General features: G+C 37.1%; 1 protein-coding gene across 2 annotated transcripts in view; it reads left to right on the top strand.

The window, feature by feature from the left end:
* ZNF277 (zinc finger protein 277) overlaps nucleotides 1-22712 on the top strand; it is a 136703-nt gene that overhangs the window by 89411 nt on the left and 24580 nt on the right. For both annotated transcript variants that reach the window (XM_033195089.1, XM_033195090.1), the window contains exons 4-5: nucleotides 100-182; nucleotides 22367-22458. In XM_033195089.1, the coding sequence (XP_033050980.1) occupies nucleotides 100-182; nucleotides 22367-22458 (175 nt within the window). The remainder of the gene's footprint in view (nucleotides 1-99; nucleotides 183-22366; nucleotides 22459-22712) is intronic.

The raw sequence follows: 22712 nt of genomic DNA, 5'->3' as shown, positions 1-22712 counted from the left end.
AATAGACACACACATCTGTATTTTTTTAAGAAATAAGTCCTTCTGGGAAAAAAATGGTAAATATCTTTTTTCTGATTTGTTTTCCTGATCTCTCAACAGAAGAACAAGAGAATTATTTTTTGTTATGTGACGTTTTACCAGAAGATAGAATTCTTAGAGAAGAGCTTCAGAAGCAGAGACTGGTAAGAATTGTTTTTAAAGGGTGAATAGTGTCTTGAAAATACATATAAATACATATAAAATCATATTTATTTTCTTCTTTTTTTTTTTTTTTTACTTTTTGTTGTGGAAACTTTCACACATAGGTAAAAGAGGAGACAATACAAAAAGATCTTAAAACAGAAAAAAGTATATACACTTGACTGAAAATTAAAGCATTTTATGTTGAAAATGCAGAGAGAATTTTTGGCTTTGTTTTGCTTCCTGGATTATCTCTAAAATAACAACAGAACTTACACATTTTAGTGTAATTTTAGCTGCCTGACACATGCTAGGGTTCAGTAGTCGTGGAAAAATGCCCTCAGCTAAAATTGAGTTGAATTGATTAACCTTTTTTTCTCCCCTTCACTGGAATGTGCTATGCACTAACATTTTTTTAATTTCCCTTTATGAATTAAGCATATGGTTTAATCTACATAGTAGCCTTTCTGGTTTTCAGCCTTAACCATAAGCAAGCTAATTTGAAAACCTCAGCATCTTTAACCTTTAAAAAAGATGATAGCACATACAAGCATGAAAATTTTTATCTTATTTTATTTATTTATTTTTTTTTATTTATTTGTTTTTGAGACGGAGTCTCACTATGTTGCCCAGGCTGGAGTGCGGTGGTGCGATCTCGGCTCACTGCAAGCTCTGCCTCATGGGCTCATGCCATTCTTCTGCCTCAGCCTCCCGAGTAGCTGGGACTACAGGCATCCACCACCACGCCCGGCTAATTTTTTGTATTTTCAGTAGAAACGGGATTTCACCATGTTAGCAAGGATGGTCTCGATCTCCTGACCTCGTGATCTGCCCGCCTCGGCCTCCCAAAGTGCTGGGATTACGGGCGTGAGCCACCATGCCCAGCCAAAAATTTTTATTTTCATTAGTTCATCAGAAAATATTTTTTTTTTTTTTTTTTTTTTGAGACAGAGTCTTGCTCTGCCGCCCAGGCTGGAGTGCAGTGGCCGGCTCTCAGCTCACTGCAAGCTCCGCCACCCGGGTTCACGCCATTCTCCTGTCTCAGCCTCCCGAGTAGCTGGGACTACAGGCGCCTGCCTCGTCGCCCGGCTAGTTTTTTGTATTTTTTAGTAGAGACGGGGTTTCACCGTATTAGCCAGGATGGTCTCGATCTCCTGACCTCGTGATCCGCCCGTCTCGGCCTCCCAAAGTGCTGGGATTACAGGCTTGAGCCACCGCGCCCGGCCTAGAAAATAATTTTTTTAATTGTTAATTTTGTTTAAAAGCACATGGGTTCTCATCATTTGTGATTTACTTGCTGTTCCTTTAGTGATTTCTCATAAATCTTTCTTGTATCTTTGGACTTGGCTAAATATGTTATAAGAGAGAGATGATTTAAGTATTTGTGCTATATCCTCAAGAGATCTAGGAGAAAAATAAATACTATTTACCATAGTCATATAATTTAAGAAAGTCCCTGGAAGCACGTTTTATTTTGTAGGCATCCCAAATGATTTTTTCTTTCAGTATGGGAAGGTGATAAAGTTATGCTTTTCCTGTACAACAACAGCAGTAAAGAAATAGGACTTCCTGAGTTTCTCTTCTCTCCTTACAGCAGTGTCTTATGAAATATGCAAAACAAGGGTAAATGTACTATCATGTCTTATGAATGTTATTTGTGTGCACTTATGCATAATTTTCAGTTTACATGAATTTTCTCACTGTTGCTAACCATGGCCTTAAGAATGATCAAAAGCCATCAAGGATTTATTTATAAGAACTCAAACCCTACTACTTCAGCCATTCTTGTTCTTTAGCATGCAGAATCTTTACCATATGTCTGTAGATGGACTTAGGTCTCTAAAAATACCTACATATACTTCATTTAAGTTACCTTTTTTACTTTACAGTTTGATAAAGCGATACATTTAATAGAAGTGAGCATTATGCCAGCTTACAGAAACAAAATAAGAATAAAAAGGCAATTAATCCATACATGTTCATTGAATTTCTGCTTAAGTAGATGCCTGTACAAAGAAGTACAAGAGTACAAGGCATAGTCCATATCATACAAGAGTGTACAGTCTGGAGAAGAAAGATAAATATGTATTCTTATCTTGGTAGTAGAGATAATGATAAAATATCTTGCCGGGCTTATGAAGATTAAGTGACATGTAATACACTTAGAACACTACCTGGCACATAGAAGGCACTTAACAAATATTAGCCAATAAAAATAACAGTAATAATACTGTGTCTTAACAATGAGAAGGATTTGGATAGTTAAGAGAGTTGTAGAGAAGGGAAGACAGACACATATGCATCTAAATGTTCAAGGTGTATTCAGAAAAATCGAGTAAAAGTCTACTCTGGCTTAGGTGGAACATTTTTTATGGGGAGTAGTATGAGATAAATTTGAAGAGGTAAAATGGAGCTAAATTGTGGAAATCCTTCAGTGCCAGAAACTTGATTTTGTAGTAATAAAGACCCATTAATGTACCCTCATTGCCCATCAGTGGCATGAAGAAAAGAGTAAATGTAACTGTGTATAAATCCATTTCAAGCTGTCAAACCCTGAGAAAGATCAGACCAACTTGGGGATTGGAAGTAAGCTAACAATGACTGATGTATTTGGTTCTTGCTTCATGGCACCCTGTGAGGTGGCTATTAAATGCCGTTCTATTTAGAGTAAAATATGGCATAGGAAGCTTAATTTGCCCAGGAACACATAGTGAATGAGGTGCAGAGCTAGAGTTTCAAACCAAATGTTCTAGATGCATGACTTTTAAGCCATGCCATGCCAGCATAGTAATTATTTGGCCTCTCATGTGTCTGGTACTATTATTCTAGGCTCTGGGAATCTCTCTGTCCTGGGTGCTCATGGTCTGACAAGTATGTGTAGGGAGGGGATTCAGGCTTGGATTGAAGTTTAGGAAAAGCAGAGGCAGTTTACAATAGCCCGCCACTGGAATTCTGATTAGAGGATCAACAGAAAGTAAAAAAGGCTTGCCAAGCAGCAGGAAGACAGGTTGAATTTGCCATCAGCCAGTTCATCACAGTTTTATGCTACATAGCATGGAAGCATGAGGTTAGTGTGGGTGATTCTTCTGTGGGTGTTAGCAATGATTATAGGATCTCTCTCTTTTATATAGAAGGAACTTTACAAATCAGTAAGAAGCATGTCCAGAAAGAAATCTAAATCATTAAATGAAACAAAAGTAACAGGATACTTTTTCTTCTTCTGTCAAGTTAACAGGATTTGAAAATAATAGTACTAAATGGTGGCAAGAATGTTAAGAGACAAGTACTTTTTCAGCTGCTTTTAAGAATGTAAACTGGTATACCATTTCTGAGAGGCATTTTCTCATCATGCATTGGAACTCTTGAAGATGTTTATGCCCTTGACCCATAGTGTGCAAGAACTCATCCTAGGAAGATTATACAGCCAGAGGGTTTTGAAGTCCCTCACTCTACCACAGCTTGGTGGTGGTTTCCTTATGTTGCTACTACTTATACTTTATCAAACAATTTTTTATCAATGAGAATTTCAGTCTAGTTTCTAAAACATGTAATTTAAACTAATCAAACTGCTTTATGATAATGGATGTATAATGTAGTCAGTGTTTGAGTGACCCCAGCTCAATATTTCAACTCAAGGACCTTGAATTGAGGATCTTGAGAATCTCAACTTGAGGATCTCAACTCAAGTCCACGAGGAAGAACCCTCAAACTAGAGTATTAGTAGGGCATTTGCTGACTTGATTTGCATTAATGATGATTTGCATATGTATTGTTCTTCGGTATTTATTCTTTCATGTGGAACTCTAAGTAAAAGGCATATAGTTTAAGTACCTTTGTATAGTTTGCTCTTAGTTCAAAATGACTTTGTAACTTCAGGGCAGAAACTGTGTCGTACGTGTAAACATCCTTCCTAGTCCCCCCATACTCCTAAGTTCATATTGTTATTTTTCCCCAAACCTCATTTTAAACAAACAAACAAAACTCTGTTTTCTATGTGAGTGGCTGGAGGTATATAGAGTTTAAATGATTCACTGAAAGTTACAATAGCAGATTTTATGCTAGAACCATATTTCTTTTTCCACTTTCTTTGAGATTTCACTGGTTTCTTGACATTTACAAGATTTGTATGTGTTCCCAGTTTTCTTTTTGAAGAGCTTGATTCCTACTTGACACTTCTTTGAACATTTTCATCCATATTCTGAAGGGAACTACAGAATTAGGAAGATTCTCAAGGATTTCAATAGCTTGTACACCTACTTCCCTTTGGCTTCCTTTAAAAATTCTCCCTTGATCTTGGTGCATCATTCTCTTATTTCTCATCAATCTAGCTTAGTCTCATCCAGTGGTTCTTTTCCCTCTTTTCTCTTAAATATGCATACGTATGTTTCCCAAGATCTTATCCCCAGTTCAGGGCATGCACATCCATGTAGCTACCACTGTTATGCCTGTGGCTTAAATGTTAGTGCTGGTGCAGAGCAGGCAGTCAGAGTAAATATGCATTAATAGAGTTCATCCATAGCTTTCATCCTGGCTCACTTCTGAACCCCAAATCTATATTTCCTCATATGAAACTTTTCCATTTGGATTTCCAGTCTGCACTTTAATATGCCTAAAAACAGAACTTATTTTTTTCCTCCCCCAAAACTTGCTATTTGCCTGTTCTCCTTTTATTACATAATGACACCACCATTCTCCTGGTCACTCAGTTTGGAAATCTCTAGAAGCATGTTTAATTGATTCTTTTTTTTCTCACTCCTATAGCTAAGTCATTTGTCAAATCCTACCAGGTCCAGCGAGTCCCAAGTCCCACATCCATACTCATACTTACCTTGTCTATAGACTTACCTCTTCAGGCAATTGACACTGCCTCCAGAATGTTAATATTAAATGATTATTAAAATTAATTAATATTGCTATTAATTGATGAATAGTCATTGATTATATCTGTTAATATTAATATTAATAAATAACATAAGTCACTTTATTCTTTTTTTTTTCTGACAAGATCTCCCTCTGTCACCCAGGCTGGAGTGCAGTGGCTCACTGCAACCTCTACTTCCTGGGGTCAAGTGATCCTTTTGTAGCAATGGCATCTCACTATATTGCCCAGGTTGGTCTCGAACTCCTCCCGCCTCAGCCTCCCAAAGTGCTGGAATTACAAGAGCAATCCATTGTGCCTGGTCCTATTCTCTTCTTCGAAAACCTGCACTGTTCTTTATTATCTTCATGTTCTCAAGGTTTTCTGGGCTCAAACTGCATTTGCAGTGTCTTTTCCCTAAATTGTCCAGTGTCCAATTAATTCGTTTATTCAACAAATATTTATCTTGCACTAGATATTTTATAAATATTATTAATATGGCAGTGGATAAAACAGGCAATGGTCCCTGCCCTTGTGAAGTTTACACTGTAGTATAAACATTACTTTTCTCACATTTATCAAGTATGTTAGGTACTTTCAGAATTCTACTTCATGAACTAGGAATGGCGGCCCCCACCTGTGTAGATACATATCCCTCAAGGCATTGCTCGACTGCCACATTTTCCAAAAGTTTCCCGTATGCCACCTGTCAATATTAATAACCTCTTCTAATTCTATTAACACACTATTTTATTTGACTTTTCAATTATAGTTAGTTATTTTAAAATCTGTCTTCCTTACTAAGCTGCCTCTTAGCAGTTCAGACTGTTGTATTAACTTTTGTATCTTCTCTGAGGCTTGCTCTTAAGTATGAACTGAAATTTAATCCTGAAGTATTGGCTTGTATTTCTATAAAGCCATATAGTCAAATATCCCTAATTAACAAGGATACAATATAGCTAAGGCAGACATCTATAATTACTGCGTTACACTTTGCACTTCAACATAAAAAATCCTCAGTTTTTCCTTTGTCTACAGGAGAAAATGTGTGGTATTCATAAGCTCTCAGTAGCAAGATGTAACTTAACTAAATTGGGAAAAAGGGAAAGGTAACTGTATGAAGGTGTTTTTTTAATCACTATTTCAAATGTCAGAGATATCATTCATGACAACTACAAATTTTTATAAAAGTTTTAACGTATATAACAAATTTATCTTCAGGAGAGAAACAGTTTTTTCTGTTTTTAATTCTGCTTCATGTGTCTCACCTCTCCCCCACAATCAAGCCACAACAAAATGAAATTACATATCTGCCACTGAGAAGATTGTTCTTCCTCATGCCACTTTTTTAAATATAGATTTTAGAGACTTTCAGTAAAGGATCAAATTACTGTATGCCAACAAACTCGAAGTAAAAAAATCAATTTATATTTATACCTTTCTTGCATAATTCCTATCTTTCAGGCACAATACATACAATTTCTAAAACTGCATCTGGAATAACATTTTCTTAAATATAAGATGATATTTCCCATTGAATGTAACATTGTTATTAACAGTGCAACAGAGATCAGTTTAACTGCAATGACCATTGAGTAAGTTTAACCTTCAGATTGATGACTGCTTTCTTTGGGAAACAAATAGTAATCACAATCTGAAACAATATTATTTTGAGTGCTAAGGTTTACCACTTTGAGCATCTTCAACAAGGACTTAAAATTTACGTGACATTTTGTATATATACTGGTTGAGTGAGATCAGGCAGGAAATATTACCCCTGTTTAACAGGAAATGCAAGGTCAAGGACAGTAAGAAACATGCACACAACCATCGTTATACACTGTGTGAAATACAAAGGGAAGCAACTCAAACTCCTAAATTTCCAACCGCAACCACCATTCTCTTTCTAATTACACCAGGATACTTTATCACATTTGATCTTTCTTTAAGCAAATGTGGCTTTTTTTTTTTTTTTTTTTTGACAGTGTCACTCTGTCACCCAGGCTAGAGTGCAGTGGCACAATCTTGGCTCACTGCAACCTCCACCTCCCAGGTTCAAGCAATTCTCATGCCTCAGCCTCCCGAGGAGTAGCTGGGATCACAAATGTGTGCCACCACACCCAGCTAATTTTTATGTTTTTAGTAGAGACGGGGTTTTACCATGTTGACCAGGCTGATCTCAAACTCCTGACCTCAAGTGATCCACCCACCTTGGCCTCCCAAAGTGCTGGGATTACAGGTGTGAGCCACTGCATCCAGCCAAATGTGACATTTTCTAAATTGACATTTGTTAGAATTAATGACAATGGCTGAACAAGACAAATAAATAATAATATTCTGTTTTCATTGTAAATAATTTTTTAAATAAAATCTGATTTCCTATTATCTTAGTTCAGTAGTAGGTTGGAATTTCTTATTCCCTTGGGCCTAAGCTTCTTATATTTTCTTTTAAAACTCTACTTGACCTTGGAAATACAGGAAAGTATACAGGAAGTACTTCCTCGGGCTGCTAATACTATACTGAGTCATGCCATGCTGATAGCTTTCTTTTTCCTTTTTCATCTAAAAGATGGGTATTTTGTAATATCCCATGTCCACCTATTGAATTTTTTGAAGTCCTTCTCTTCCCACCTAAGCTAAATTCTCTTATACCTTTAATACAAACAGGAATTTGGCTTTTCTAGTTTCTTGTGTGTTTAATTCTTGCATTTTCATTTTATCTTGCACGTCTACCTTTTTTCATTGTGATGATATATTCCATGTGAATGATTAAATTCATCTCATTTTTTAATCTCCTAGTTCATTTTTTTAGATGTTCTGTCCTGTTTTGAAGACACTCTTCAAAAGCTATCTCAGTGAGACTCAAAGTAGGAGAAAAATACTGTATTTCTATGCTGTATAGCAAGCAGATGGCTGTTGTCTTTATCATTGCAGATTCAGAAACGGTGGGAGGTACTGATATCTTTCAAGAAGGTGAAATATTAGTCAGATCAAATCTCATGGATTTGGGGGTGTATATCATCTCCCAGTTAAGAAATTTCTCTCTATATTTTATATTTCACTGTCTTATTTCAGTCATTGACATGGATGGCTTTTCCTCATTTATGTGTTAAGATTCTAATGTCACAAGGTTAACTTTCTATCATCTCTCATAAAATGCTGAGAAAGGTGGATTTTATTGATTTTTTTAAAGAAACTGTATTTTGCCATTAATAATTTTTGTTTTAGTACAATTATCCCTGCCTTCTACATGCAGAGGTGTGTGTTTAAGTATATTAAGTATTATTTAATACATGATTTGAGTATATTGCTAACATAAATTCAAATGCTCAAGTGATCAGACTCTGGCAAACAGATCAGTCATTCCCAATGCTATTCAGTGACCCTTTTGACACTTAAAAAAGAATTTTGGGGGTGGGAAAAAGTAGCTTTTTATTTGACCCTTGGTGTGAGGGCTTCCAAAATATTTAACTCAGTTGTAGGCAGACTCCATTCTGAAAGCTGTTGAAGCACATCGTTATCTGTACAAAAAATTTATTCATGTTTCCATTTTACTTTATTAACCAAACTTGTCTTTTAATCCTTAAGTTAGTGGAAATTTACTGAACTTTTTATACTTTTAATTTCCTCATATTGAATGTTACATCAGATAGAATAAAAGATGTGATAGAAAAAAATAATTTCACCATAATACTGAGTGGGATTAAAATGAAAATGCCATCTTACTGTCAGAAAAGATAAGAAATGGCAGACAGAACAAGAGGAGATGGTATTAGGTCTTTAGCCAGCCTCAGTTTGAAACAATTTGAAAACTCAGTAACTTAGTGTTCACTTGATTCACATCATGTAACTAGTAATTAAAATTATCCAATACTTTCAAATTTACTTAGAATCAAAATTCAGACTCTTTACCAAGATCTCAAAGGATCTGGCACATGTCTCTCTGAGCCACTCTCCCACATCTCTCTCACCCACTTTCTCCTGTGCTCACTGTACTCCAGCTACACTGGCTATGTCTGTGTTCCTCAAACACACCAAGCTGTTTCCAGCTTTAAGGCCTTTGTACTTGCTGTTTGCTCTGCTTGGAATGCTCTTCTCTAGAATCTCAGGAGCCGGACGCAGTGACTCATGCCTGTAATCCCAGCACTTTGGGAGGCCAAGGCGAGAGAATCACTTGAACTCAGGAGACCAGCCTGGGCAACAAAGCAGACTCCATTCCTTAAAAATAATAATAATAATAAGCTCATGGCTTTTTTGAAGGGGAAGGGAAGAGTTTTTAGAGAAGACAAGCCTCTGGAATGGTACTACAGGCAAATGAATGCTTTGGAAGTACTTTGGGAAGCTAAAGACATATAGAGTAATTTATATAGCTGAAATGATTTGGGAAAAATTGCCTTCTGTGGAGGATTAACTTTAGCTATCAGCTACAATGTTTTGGAAAGTAGATACTGAAAAGTTATATTGATTGTTAATTTGTCGGAAATTCCTTTCTTGGGGGTAGGAAAGATTTAAACCTATTCTGAATTTGAGGTTATGACCAAATAGAAGTCATAGACTACGGTGCGCAATGTAATACTAAACTTTTAATCAGCCTTTAGGAAGTTTTTACTGAATAAAATTTGTTTTAACTGTAGTATCCAAGTCAACTGTTTTCACCAAAAAACAAATAAAAAACCTTCTTTGCTTTATATTTTGTATGTATTTACTCTGACGGAATATAGGTACTAGATAGTAAAGAAGCATCTCTGGTCCCTTTTTTTTTTTTTTTCTTTTTTTGTCTTCTGAGATGGAGTCTCGCTCTGTCACCCAGGCTGGAGTGCAGTGGCACCATCTCGGCTCACTGCAAGCTCTGCCTCCTGGATTCACGCCATTCTCCTGCCTCAGCCTGGTCCCTCTTTTTAATTACTGATGTCTGATATACCACTCTCCATGCCTTGATGTCAGTCCTCAAAGGAATGCCTGTCCAGTGTCTGCAGTGCTTGTACTAACAGACTCTGAGTGCTCACACTCTTCAAGAGAAGAGGCTCATCAGCATTCTGTATGTATTAGGGACCTCTGCCATTTGACCTGCAGTCTGAGTCCTGGTATTGTAAATAAGTCACTTCAAAAGAAAGCTAGTACTTTGTGACACCTTTGTAACAATAGGGCAGACCTTTTTCTGCATCTGATTAATGAGAATTTTAACTTTTATTACTTTCAAGTTTCCATTTTGTTGACTATGTACTATTTATTTTCTATCCTGAACTTTAATTAATGGCTGAAAACTTTAATCCTAAATTCTAAACTGTTTTAGAACTGCTTGCTCTTTAAGATTTTCTCTCCTCTGGTATTTCTGCATGTTCATGTATTTTTGTTTTGTTTTGTTTTGTTTTGTTTTGTTTTGTTTTGAGATGGAGTCTCACTCTGTTGCCTGGGCTGGAGTGCAGTGGCGTGATTTCGGCTCACTGCAGCCTCCGCCTTCCAAGTTCAAGTGATTCTCCTGCCTTAGCCTCCTGAGTAGCGGGGGTTACAGGCATGCACCACCACATCCAGCTAATTTTTATATTTTTAGTAGAGATAGGGTTTCACCATGTTGGACAGGCTGGTCTTGAACTCCTGACCTCAGGTGATCCACCTGCCTCAGCCTCCCAAAGTGCTGGGATTATAGGCGTGAGCCACCGCCTCCAGCCAATGTTCATGTTTTTTTCCCTTTTCTAGAGAGGCTCTTTTATAATCCCAGCATGTAAGCAAAAAGGGAATGCACTCTATCTAGATCTTTACTAGTCCCTAGGCAAAGGAGCACAATGACCAAGGGGTGGTACTGTAGGTCTCCTCATCTACCTTCTTTTCCAGCCACCTTTCTATCAGGTTGTTTCCAGACCTGACCTACCCTGTCTTTTAAAAGAAAAGACCTTCATTTTCATAAATTTTAAGTATTTTGAATATTTCATTTTTTACTATTAAATATTTTAACACCAAATAAATGCCTTTAACTTTTTTTTTTTTAATGTTCTAAGGAAAGTGCATTGCAGAACTTGCTTGACAGACTGCATGTTAGATTCTCTCAGGCCTGTCCTTACATCCAGCTCTTATACCCCAGAACGCTAATACACATTCAGATACCATAGAGAAGAAAAACTCAGGAATAATTATATTATTTCTCAACATTTTTTACCCCATCCCCAGCAGTAGCCAACATCTACTTTGCAGTGCAGGATTTGGATCCTTCTCCCAGCAGCTTATAGCCTTTGCTTTGTGTGCTAAAGAATGGTCCCCAGAAGCAAGCTGAGGTGTGTGCCTGTTCACCATCAAAGGGCTTTTGTTCATGTCTCTTTGCCCTATTTCTAGTCTTTCTCCTGAGAACTTGGAGGAAGCCCATGGGAGGAGTTGGACCCCTTGTGTCTAGGACTCCCAGGGATTTTGCCTTTAAGAATTATTTAAAATACAAGTTTTTGTCTTCCTGCTTCCCTTTTCCTCCCATGCTCTGCCAAAGGTGAAAGAAGTAGTTCATGTGTTCGTGTCTCTCTTCAGAGAGGCTGTCTGTTAGAAGTCAATTTGTCTAGTTGCCTTGTGACTTCAGCTCTTCAGACTCAAAATAAGTTATGAATTTATTTATTTATTTATTTATTTATTGAGACAGTCTCACTCTGTCACCAGGCCGGAGTGCAGTGGCATGATCTCGGCTCACTGCAACCTCCACCTCCTGGGTTCAAGGGATTCTCCTGCCTCAGTCTACCGAGTACCTGGGATTACAGGTGCACACCACCACGCCTGGCTAATTTTTTTGTATTTTTAATAGAGATGGGGTTTCACCATGTTGGCCAGGCTGGTCTCCAACTCCTGACCTCAAGTGATCCACCTGCCTCAGCCTCCCAATTGAATTTTTTTGATTATTAAGCTTTTTCTCATTGATAGGATGTTCTCTTGTATCTATTTCCTAAGCAGAAATTGAACTCCTCCTCCCCCTGCTTGATTTTAATTAGTATCTTAGTGGTTAAGCGCTGAGGTAGATGCTTTCTTTTTCCTTTTATAGAGTTCTAAAAGATACATACATATGTATGTATTTAGTATGTATACATATGTCCAAATACATATATATGTATTTGTTTACTAAATGAGGTATAGCTTCAAGAGACTATTGACCCTGTCAGCTAGTTGTCATAAATTCTAAAACCTGGTAATATGGCTTGATATTTAATCTTGGTATTGACTTACCTATCAATTATTGTATCAATAAATTGCTATATTTGGTTATCTTCATATCCATTTTGCCAGAAGTTTGTCTTTGGAGTATATGCCAGCGAATTATGTCACTCACTGCCAGATTTTCTTTGGATAGTTTTCTGATACCCACCCAATAAGGGCTAGGCATCTGGTAACACTTAACTTAAAATTTAATCTGTTAAAAATTGTGACTATGGCTGGATGTGGTGGCTCACTCCTGTAATCCCAGCACTTTGGGAGGTGAGGCGGGCGGATCGCTTGAGGCCAGGAGTTGGAGACCAGCCTGACCAACATAGCGAAACCACTTCTCTACTAAAGAAATTTACAAATTAGCCAGGTGTCATGGCACATGCCTGTAATCCCAGATACTTGGGAGACTGAAGCACGAGAACCACTTGAACCCAGGACGTGGAGGCTGCAGTGAGTCGAGATCGCATCACTGTACTCCAGCCTGGACAACAGAGCAAGACTGTGTCTTTAAAAAAAAAAAAATTGAAAAATTATGATCATGATATGTAAGAGGTACAACTTTGGAAGCCAGTAGTTGGTGTTAGGAGGGTGGATGAGGACTAGTGGACTGTGGTCTAGTGTGTGTCTATTCTCTTCAGTGATTTTTGAGTAACAGTTAAATGACTTTTCATGCAAGTTCTAGTCTGTGCTTAGGATGTAGAAGAGGAAAGATGTTTTCTCTCACTCACCTCTAGTTTCGTGGCTGAGACCTGTAAAACAAAAGACAGATTAACAAAGGAAAAGCGTACAAATGTATTTAGTATGTTTTACTTGACTCGAGAGCCTTCATAAGGAAATGAAGACCCAAAGAAATGGAAATCTGTGCATTTTTATGCTAAATTTGATGAAGAAGTGGATCATTGTGGGGAAGTATGATTAGACAAGGGGGATATGATCTGGTAAGAAACTGGAGAGGACTTAGTAAAACCTATTTGTTCAGATTCTTCTCTTTATCCTCGTGTCTTCAGAGAGAAGGATGTTGTTCCTTTCCCTCAGGTATAAGAGAGGGTACCTTTTGAATGAAGGCTTTTATGATCTACTTTAGGGGGAAAGGGGAAGGAGGAGGTAAAAGTGAGCTTCCTGCTTCTGCTATTCCAAGGTGCCATATTTTGGAGTGACATGTTCTGAACCCCATCACTGACTATGCAGTTTTTATAAGAGTCAACCCAAATATCTCCTCCTGATGATCTCCTGAAGCCTGTGCCTCCGTATCCACGTGAGAGTCTATGAAAGCAACATTCCAGATATTGGAATGGAAGAAAGACAGATTCGAGATTATAACCAACCAATACTTACAAAAACTGTGCTCAGGGACGATTGAGGAAGACTGGAGACTGACAGTTTAAGACTATATAGAGAAATTTCATAATTTCTATATAGTCTTAAACAGTCAGGAGACAACAAGTGTCTGTACTGCATCATGACAACCCATACCCCACCCCTCTGTACTGTTTTCACTGAGTTTGAGGGTGTGCTTTGTAATGAGAGTTAGCTTTTTTTAGGCTTAATATTGGAAATAGCCCTATGTTGTTTTTTCTATTAATCCTGAGTATATTGTCCATGATACATACACTTATTATGTGCCCACAATGACTCTGACACTAGTTACCTAGAAGGGCCAGACTTCACAAGTTAAGGGCACAGCCCTCCACAGACTATCCTCACTTCAAACACCAGCCACAAATTGGGGGTTTCTCAGGATACTTTTACTTCTGACCATCTGGCTACAAATTCAGAGATCCCCACAACTCTGTCAGGTTCAATAGTTTGCTATAATGACTCACAGAACTCAGAAAAGCACTATACTTGTGATTACAGTTCAGTCATAGCAATAGGATACAAATCAGAACAAGTCAAACAGAGAGACGCATAGGTGAAATCTGGGAGATTCCCAAATACAAAGCTGCCATCATTCCTAGGAATGCATTGCCCTCCTGGCACATCAGTATGTAACAATACCCAGAGTAATCCCAACCAAGAAAGTTTACTGGAGCTTTGGTGTCCAGAGTTTTTATTGTGGCTTCATTGAGTAGGTGTAATTGATTAAATCATTGGTCACATGGTTGAGCTAGATCTCCAGCTCCCCTCCCCTTCCAGGAGATGAGGCTGATCTTATGTGACTCAGAGCCCAACCCACTAATCGCATGGTTGGTCTTTCTGGCATGGCCAGTTCCCATCCTGAGTTATGTCATGTAAACTATCAGGTGTGGTTAAAGGGCCCACCATGAATACAGACCCTCCAGTCACTCAGGAAATTCAAAGGATTAATAAGTTACCTCTTAGGAACAGACAACAAAGGCCATCCAAATTCTCCACACAAGCCCTTTATCTGGTGTGTTTCCCTTGTCTGCCAAAGCTGAGGGCCACATTAGGGCCTACCTTTAGGTTAGGTTTGAGAGTGTGTGTGTGTGTGTGTGTGTGTATTTTATTTTTTGTTTGCAATTGAGGTGCCCACCATATTTTCTTCTTTCTTCTTTTATTTCAATTTGTTTTGTTCTGTAGCAGCCTGAAACATTTATTAAAACAAAGTGGAGGTGTAAGTGAAATAATCCCATATACCTCAGAGTTAATCCATTATTCTTAAAATAAAAAGCAGGAGAAATAGGAAATTCTGCTGCCTTGCCATGGAGCCTTTGGGCCACTGCTATAGTTTTCATGGGGAAATTTGTTGTGTTCTCTATTGGAGGAGTGCCACTGGACTCCTAGGCTGAGAATGTCTAGCTGGTTCTGCCATGCTGCTGCCTTTAAGCTGGTTTGGGAAGGAACCTGAGGAGTGTGCCTTTTTCTCTCATAGCCACTCATATATCCATTTAGCCAAGAAACTATTGTAGATCAATTACTTGTCAGTCTCCGTAAAATGTTTTTGATAGCCATAGCTGATAACATCAGTCTTGGTTTTACTTTCGTGTGTTAATGCAGGTTATTTCCATTGGATTTGTCACTTTAAGCATCAGTTTTTTACTTTGCTGTGTATAAATTCTTACCTAAATAAACATTTTTTAAATTGCTCTTTCATAAATTGACTGGTTTTTATAATTTTCAACCTAACTCACATTTTCGTTTTCTACCTACGTGTCAATCCCCTATGACTATGTTGAGTACCATCTGCTATATCTGCTGTTTTATTAATGTTTTCTCTGCTTTTAGCTTATGAATAAAGATGAAAGACTAGGCATTGACCCCTTTGCTGTCACACTTGACATTTTACACTAATTAGAAAAACATATATAGCTTGTTATTATGACTCTTTGCCTAGCACATAAGTTGATCTTATATTCTTACTACTATGGTTTTATCTAAGCATATTTGTAATGAAAATTTTATCTGATTTTTATCAGCTTCTTTGAGAGGCTCAAACATATAACGTTTGCACCATGCTCTTCATCTCCCTTTTCCTAGTATATAGCCCAGAATAAACCTAAATGAATAAAACTTGATATATAGCCCAGCATGAATTTTTTTTAGAAAACATAAAACCACAAAGTAGATGGGCACATCTTCGATTTGCACATCTTTGTGGTGCTTTTTATGGAGTGTCTCCTGATTTTTTTTTATTCATAAGTGACTTCAAACGTATGCCACAGCTAAGTCTATCTGATGCTAAGCTTTATGAAGGAAAGAAAAAGTAAGGGAAAGAAAAAAGAAGAGGGAGAAAAGGAGGAAGGGAAGAAGGAGAGAAGGAAATAGAAAAAAAATACTTTTCTTCATTGCACAAGTAGCTTCTACTCAGTTTTTTGCCTGATCAGTAGTTGTCAGTATGTTTACCGCAGAAGAATGATGCACAGAATTTAAAACTGTCTTGTTTTCTCACATCCTAGTAAGGTAACAGCAATAGGATTAAAGGTGCTAGGGCATAGTGATAATGTGACTATCTTCTACCTAGACTCCTTTTAACCACTCGAAGTTTTGAAGAAATAGAAGCCATGGGAAACACAGCAACTCCATTCAACAGTTATTGTTTACTCTGTCTATAATGCACAGGGGAGATTACAAAGATGAATAAAACAGTTCTGCCATCAGTGAGCTTATTATCTGGTAGAATACATTTTGAGTTGATTACATAGAGATAATAATATTAACAAGATTTTCCTATGAGTCGTTCATATACTTTGGAAGACTATTAGTTTGGAAAAAAATATTTTTGTATGCATCAGAGCCTGAGTCCTAGGCAGATGGATTATTTTGTAATTTAAGATTTAGAGGTAGAGTACCTAACAACCAAATGAAATGTGTGAACCTAGGGTGGTCTTGAGTAGAGGTTAGGGAGAAACATTAAAAGACATTCTTGGGGTAATTGAAGAAATCTAAGTATTATCTGGATACTTCCAGCTATTTTAAAATTACTGTTGATTTTCTTACTTGTGATGATAATAATGGTTTTGTGGTTATACATAGGCAAATGTCCTTACTCTTAGGAGAGGCATGCTGAAGTATTTAAGAGTAAAGTGTCGTCGTATCTGCAACTTATTTTCAAATACTGCAGCCAAAACAAAGTATATAACATACAAATGTACATGTGCATGTGAAGAGAGAGAAAGAAACAGGCAAAGTGTTCAGAGTTATTGAATGTAAATATTGAGTATAGGAATGTTAATTGTACTGTTCATTTAACTTTTCTGTGTTGGTGAAATTTTTAATAATAAAAAATTTTTAAAAATAGAAGAGTAGCAAAGTTTAGGGATAGCTACCTGTCTTATTTAGCTTCCTGGTTTACTAATTCATTTAGAATGGCATGACATAGCTATGTCAGCAAAGCCAATTTCAACAAATAAAGGAGAGCTTTCTTCTCCTTAATTTATTGAATTGATTACAATGCAATAATGAAAACTGTTCCAGACATAATAGTTGCATGTTTAAAATATTTTTTATTTTCATATTTTATGTGTAAGTGAAAAATGGTCAAAAGTATATATTATATCTTTGGTGTTATTTTAAGAAATTTATAAGGCAAAAGCACTTTGTAGACTAAACTTTATTAGAGTGGAAATGAGGAAAACCTTGATATCATTATTTTAATTCTTAATTTTTTTTATAAATGAAACAAAAGTAATTGTGTTCTATACCAATGTACTTCATTTTCCTTAGCTGTGGGCTTTATAATTATCACTCTAATTCATTTCCCTATGACTTGCATCTTCTATTTTGCTCAAAATGTCATGTTAGTAACAAACTGTATTTGTGCCCTTAAAAAGTATGTTTTTAATTTTTTTTTTTTTTTTTTTTTCAGGCAGGGCCCAGGCCTCTTGCCCAGGCTGGAGTGCAGTGGTATGATCACAGCTCACTGAAGCCTCAGGCTTCTGGGCTCAAGCAATCATCCCACCTCAGCCTCCTGGATAGCTGGACTACAGGCACGCACCACCATGCCTGGCCAATTGTTTCATTTTTAGTAAAGATGGGGGTCTCTCTATGTTGCCCAGGCTGTGTTTATAGTATTAAAAGTAAAAAACGATTTTTTAAAAGTAAAAACCTATCCCCAAGTCCCTAGTCCTATAGCAAGTAAAATTCTATGTATTTCTGTATATATTTTGTAAAAATTGTGTGTTGTAAGTTTAAAAGAAAACTTTAGGATTTTTAAAAATCATAATCAATGGTAAATTTCTTGGAATAGTTTACATATGTAGTAGACCATTCTCTGTTTAAACAAATTATCAACTTACTGTTGCTGTGGGAAGCTCTTCATTTTACTTTATAAAACTAAATAGTAAGTGCCAACCATATGTCAGTAAGGGATAATCAAGTGTGTTATAAACCCCTTTCCTTTGAGAAAGTCATTTTGATTTTCAGTAGAGCACATACATTTGTAGTGTGTATGTTGTTGCACCTCGGGTATAAATGTAGTCATCATGTATTTATTGAGAATCTACTATACGAAATTGTGTGCATATGGCATAGAGGAGCTCATTTTCTATGAGTAGAGATGGTTGGGACACAGTTTTCCTGAAGACCAAGCAATGTGGATGCCTACTGAATGCTCTAAAACTGGTAAAAAAAAAAAAAAAAAAAAAAAAAGGAAGTATCATTTCTAATACAAAAATGGTCTGGGAAAGTCACTTTAATGGTCTGTAGAATGTTTCACAGGCAATTTAGAGATCAGCTGAAACTGAGTCCTAGAGAAGTGGTATGCCCAAGGCCACATTAAGAGCTACTTTGACACAAAAACAGATAAGACTACAGAACTCCTAAGTGTCAGGCTGTTGTTCTTTCCACTCACCACAAAGATACAGCATTTGAACTGACCCTTGAATAGGCAAAGATGGGCAAAAGAGGGAACGATTACTCCAGACCATTGAGTGGGTTCAGAAATCATAGTAGGTAGTTGAGAACTGCTACTGAGAATAATACACAAGTAAATAATGACATGTGTTCTTGCTTTTCCCTATAATGTAGGGTTGTGTGGGGAAGAAATGTGAGAGAAGACTTTTAAAAACCTAGGTTAGAGGCCAGGCACAGAGATTCCCACCTATAAAGCCCAGCACTTTGGGAGGCTGAGGGAGGAGGATCACTTGACCATAGGAGTTCGACGCTAGCCTGGGCAAGATGGAGAAACCCTGCCTCTACAAAAAAAATACAGAAAGTTAACCGGGCATAGTTGTGTGCACCTGTAGTCCCAGCTACTCGGGATGCTGAGGTGGGAAGATCACTTGAGCCCAGGAAGTCCAGGCTACAGTGAGCCATGGTCATCCCACTGCACTCCAGCCTGGGTGACAGAGCGAGACCCTGTCTCAAAAAACAAAAACAAAAAAATCTAAGTTGGAATCAGGTACAAAGTATTGTGAATGCCATGCTAAATATTGTGGATTTTATTCAATAGAAAAACAAGGCTCTGTTAAGGTGTTACTAAAGATTTTATTGATTACCAGTTTTAGTTTTATTTCCAGATAGTGTCATTACATATTTCCAGACTAATTTTTTAAAGATGGATTTACAGTCAGTTTTGTCTTCCATCCCTCTAGGCATGCATTGTATAAACATACTTTAAAAATATACATACAGGGAAAGTCTTTCCTATAAATCCATCCATCTGGTATCTGATAAGCTCCGTAGATCCAAATTGTAGAGAGCTCGATAATAAGAGACAAACTCTACCAGATGAAAATAACTGCCCTGAAGCTCATCTGAGGAAGATATTGGAAGCTACATATTTCTTAGGTACCAAACATATTTGAGTTAATTTTATTGTTAGAATTTGATTATCTGTTTTTCCTTAGCTGAGTTTTGGGAGTCCCTGAGTCCCTATAGTTTTGTTCTAGGTTAAAAGGAAGAACAGAAGGTCTAAACAGAGGATAGTTAATGGTGAGGAGGTATAGATGGGGGAGCCAGTTGGCGGGTATAGAAGTAGACCCACTAACAGGGATGAAGAAGCTTCAGTGAATGAAGGGAGACAAACATAGATGGCCATAAAAGAAAGAGAATAAAATTAAACCAAAAGAGCACAACAATTTAGAGTAATTTGCAAAGTGATCCTGAAAATATAATACTTTTGCATTACAGTACAGTATGGTAGTAATTGTTCACAGCAAAGACCCTGTGTCATATAGAACAGGTTCAATTGTGTCTTGAATTTGGAATGCAGACAAAACATGAGAATTATCTTAGAAACGATCTTATGCAAAACTTAACCAACTTCAAATATCAAATTAAAATGTCTGTCACCTAGAAATCCTAGAATTCCTCTTTTTCTAATTAAACTAGAAATAAGGAATAATTATATTTGCATATATTATCTCTTCTGTTACTTTAGAGTGTTCTAAGCCCCAAATGCTGAGCAGCTTATTGATATTGAACTCATCTTAATGAGGCTTCCATGTGGGTATTTTGTAAGAAAGATTTTAATGCTGCCCTACCTCTCCAGATCACTGTCCCCTGGCTTCTGAAGCTGTTTGTTCACTAAATAAAAAGGTCATTGTTCTAAGCTCTGTATCTACATATGCTACAGTGGGTACCTTCTGAGGAAAAAGTAAATGTGGTATCATGAAAATAGCACCAAATATGGCACCAAGTAGCTATGTAGCTTTAAACAAATCCCCTAACATCTCTTATAGGGAGTCAGTAGATAGTTTCATGAGATCCCTTTCAGCTGTCATGTTGTAAAAAACCAGTTCTACACAATATTGGTCAGAAAGAAAATCTTACTAGGGTAGAAAGGCTACATGTAGTTAGTAGAAATAGAATATATTAATGGGGAACACTGGAAAAATCGTCTTAAGAAGTGTCTGTTCATATCCTTCGCTCACTTTTTGATGGGGTTGTTTGGTTTTTTCATATATTTCTTGGCTGTATAAATGTCCTCTTTTGAGAAGTGTCTGTTCATATCCTTTGCCCACTTTTTGATGGGGTTGTTCGTTTTTATCTTGTAAATTTGTTTAAGTTCCTTATAGATTCTGGATATTAGCCCTTTGTCAGATGGCTAGATTGCAAAAATTTTATCCCATTCTGTATGTTGCCTGTTCATTCTGATGATGGTTTCTTTTGCTTGCAGAAGCTCTTTAGTTTAATTAGATCCCATTTGTCAATTTTGGCTTTTGTTGCCATTGCTTTTGGTGTTTTAGTCATGAAGTCTTTGCCCATGCCTATGTCCTGAATGGTATTGCCTAGGTTTTCTTCTAGGGTTTTTATGCCTTTAGACTGTTGGTGGAAGTATAAATTAGTTCAACCATTGTGGAAGACAGTGTGGCAATTCCTCAAGGATCTAGAACCAGAAATACCATTTGACCCAGCAATCCCATTACTGGGTATATACCCAAAGGATTATAAATCATTCTACTATAAAGACATATGCACACATATATTTATTGCAGCACCATTCACAACAGCGAAGACTTGGAACCAACCCAAATGCCCATCAGTGATACACTGGATAAAGAAAATGTGACACATATACACCCTGGAATACTATGCAGTCATAAAAAAGGATGAGTTCATGTGCTTTGCAAAGACATGGATGAAGCTGGAAATCATCATTCTCAGCAAACTAACACAGGAACAGAAAACCAAACACCACATGTTCTCACTCATAAGTAGGAGTTGAACAATGAGAACACATGGACACAGGGAGGGGAACATCCCACACCAAGACCTATCAGGGGTTGAGGGGCTATGGAAGGGATAACATTAGGAGAAATACCTAATGTAGATGATGGGTTGATGGGTACAGCAAACCACCATGGCACATGTATACCTATGTAACAAACCTGCACGATCTGCACATGTATCCCAGAACTTAAAGTAAAATAAAAAATGAAAAAAAGAGAAAACTGAGGATTAAAGAGGTTAAATATCAATTATACGTGAGAGCCATATTTCAAATCCAAATCTGCCCCATGTTTCAGAGCCTGAGCTCTTAACTGTTGTACTGTGGCCAGAAATGGTTGCATTATAGAAACAGGAATGGTTGCTAATCAAGTAGGATCTTGATTAGCAGATAAGATTTGTGAAAGTGAAAAAGAAAAAGGAAGTGACCTCAGGAAAAATAACATATGGAACCACCTTGATTAGAGCAGGATATTGTCAGACCATATTTTAAATTATTTGAGTTGAGGTGCAACAAGTTAATTATGCATGAAAATATTAAGAAAAATTCTAGCAGCAAAAAGAGGATGATTATGATAGACAAGGGATTGAAATCAGGTAGACCCTTTAGGAGACTTTATTTATAGTAAACCACAACTACTGAATAAAAACTGAACTCCGGGGAGTGACCTTGGGAATAGTGGAGAAAAGTTATATGGAAGATAGCTCAAGTGAAAAATTGATCAGAACCTGATTACAAATCAAACGGAGAATTAGGAAAAAGAGCAAGTCAGTGATCCCACCACAGTTTTGGTTTTGGAAGAGGATGGGGATGGGAAAACACTGGAAAAGACAGGGTAGCAAAGGTGGTAAAACCTTGTTGATTTTAATTTCCACATAGCTGTTCAAGTGGAGTGTTCTGTAAGCATTTTATGGGACAGACTTGGAGTTTAATGCAAAAACAGGAATGGAGAAATTTGAAATGTTGACAACTTTTATATACTCCCTTTATGCTTGCAGCCCAGTTTCCTCCCATCCAGACTTTGACATTTTTTATTAACCAGTTGTGCATTAAGGTAATATCATAAATCTGTTTCTACTTTCCAGAAAGAAATTCTGGAACAACAGCAGCAAGAACGAAATGATACCAATTTTCATGGCATTTGTATGTTTTGCAATGAAGAATTCCTTGGAAACAGGTTTGCCATTATGCATCTTTAAATGTTACTGTTTTTTAATCTGGAAACCCATCAAAACATCCTTAACTGTTGATTATATAAATTAAGTTATATGTGTTGGCTCAGGACCCTTTCGTTTATAAGCAGTACTTTTTAAAAATATGCCCAACATCAAAGATGGACTGTAGTTGCTCTAAGCAGCAGAGGGGTATAAATTCTTAAAATGACAGAAGCAGATTTATGTTTAATATTATAGGGCTTTTAAAATTGGCTGA

This window comes from Trachypithecus francoisi, unplaced genomic scaffold (genome assembly GCF_009764315.1).
Source record: "Trachypithecus francoisi isolate TF-2019V2 unplaced genomic scaffold, Tfra_2.0 Lachesis_group4, whole genome shotgun sequence".
NCBI lineage: Eukaryota > Metazoa > Chordata > Mammalia > Primates > Cercopithecidae > Trachypithecus > Trachypithecus francoisi.
The sequence above is the reverse complement of the archived record's forward strand: the minus strand, read 5'-3'. Positions and strand labels throughout refer to the sequence as shown.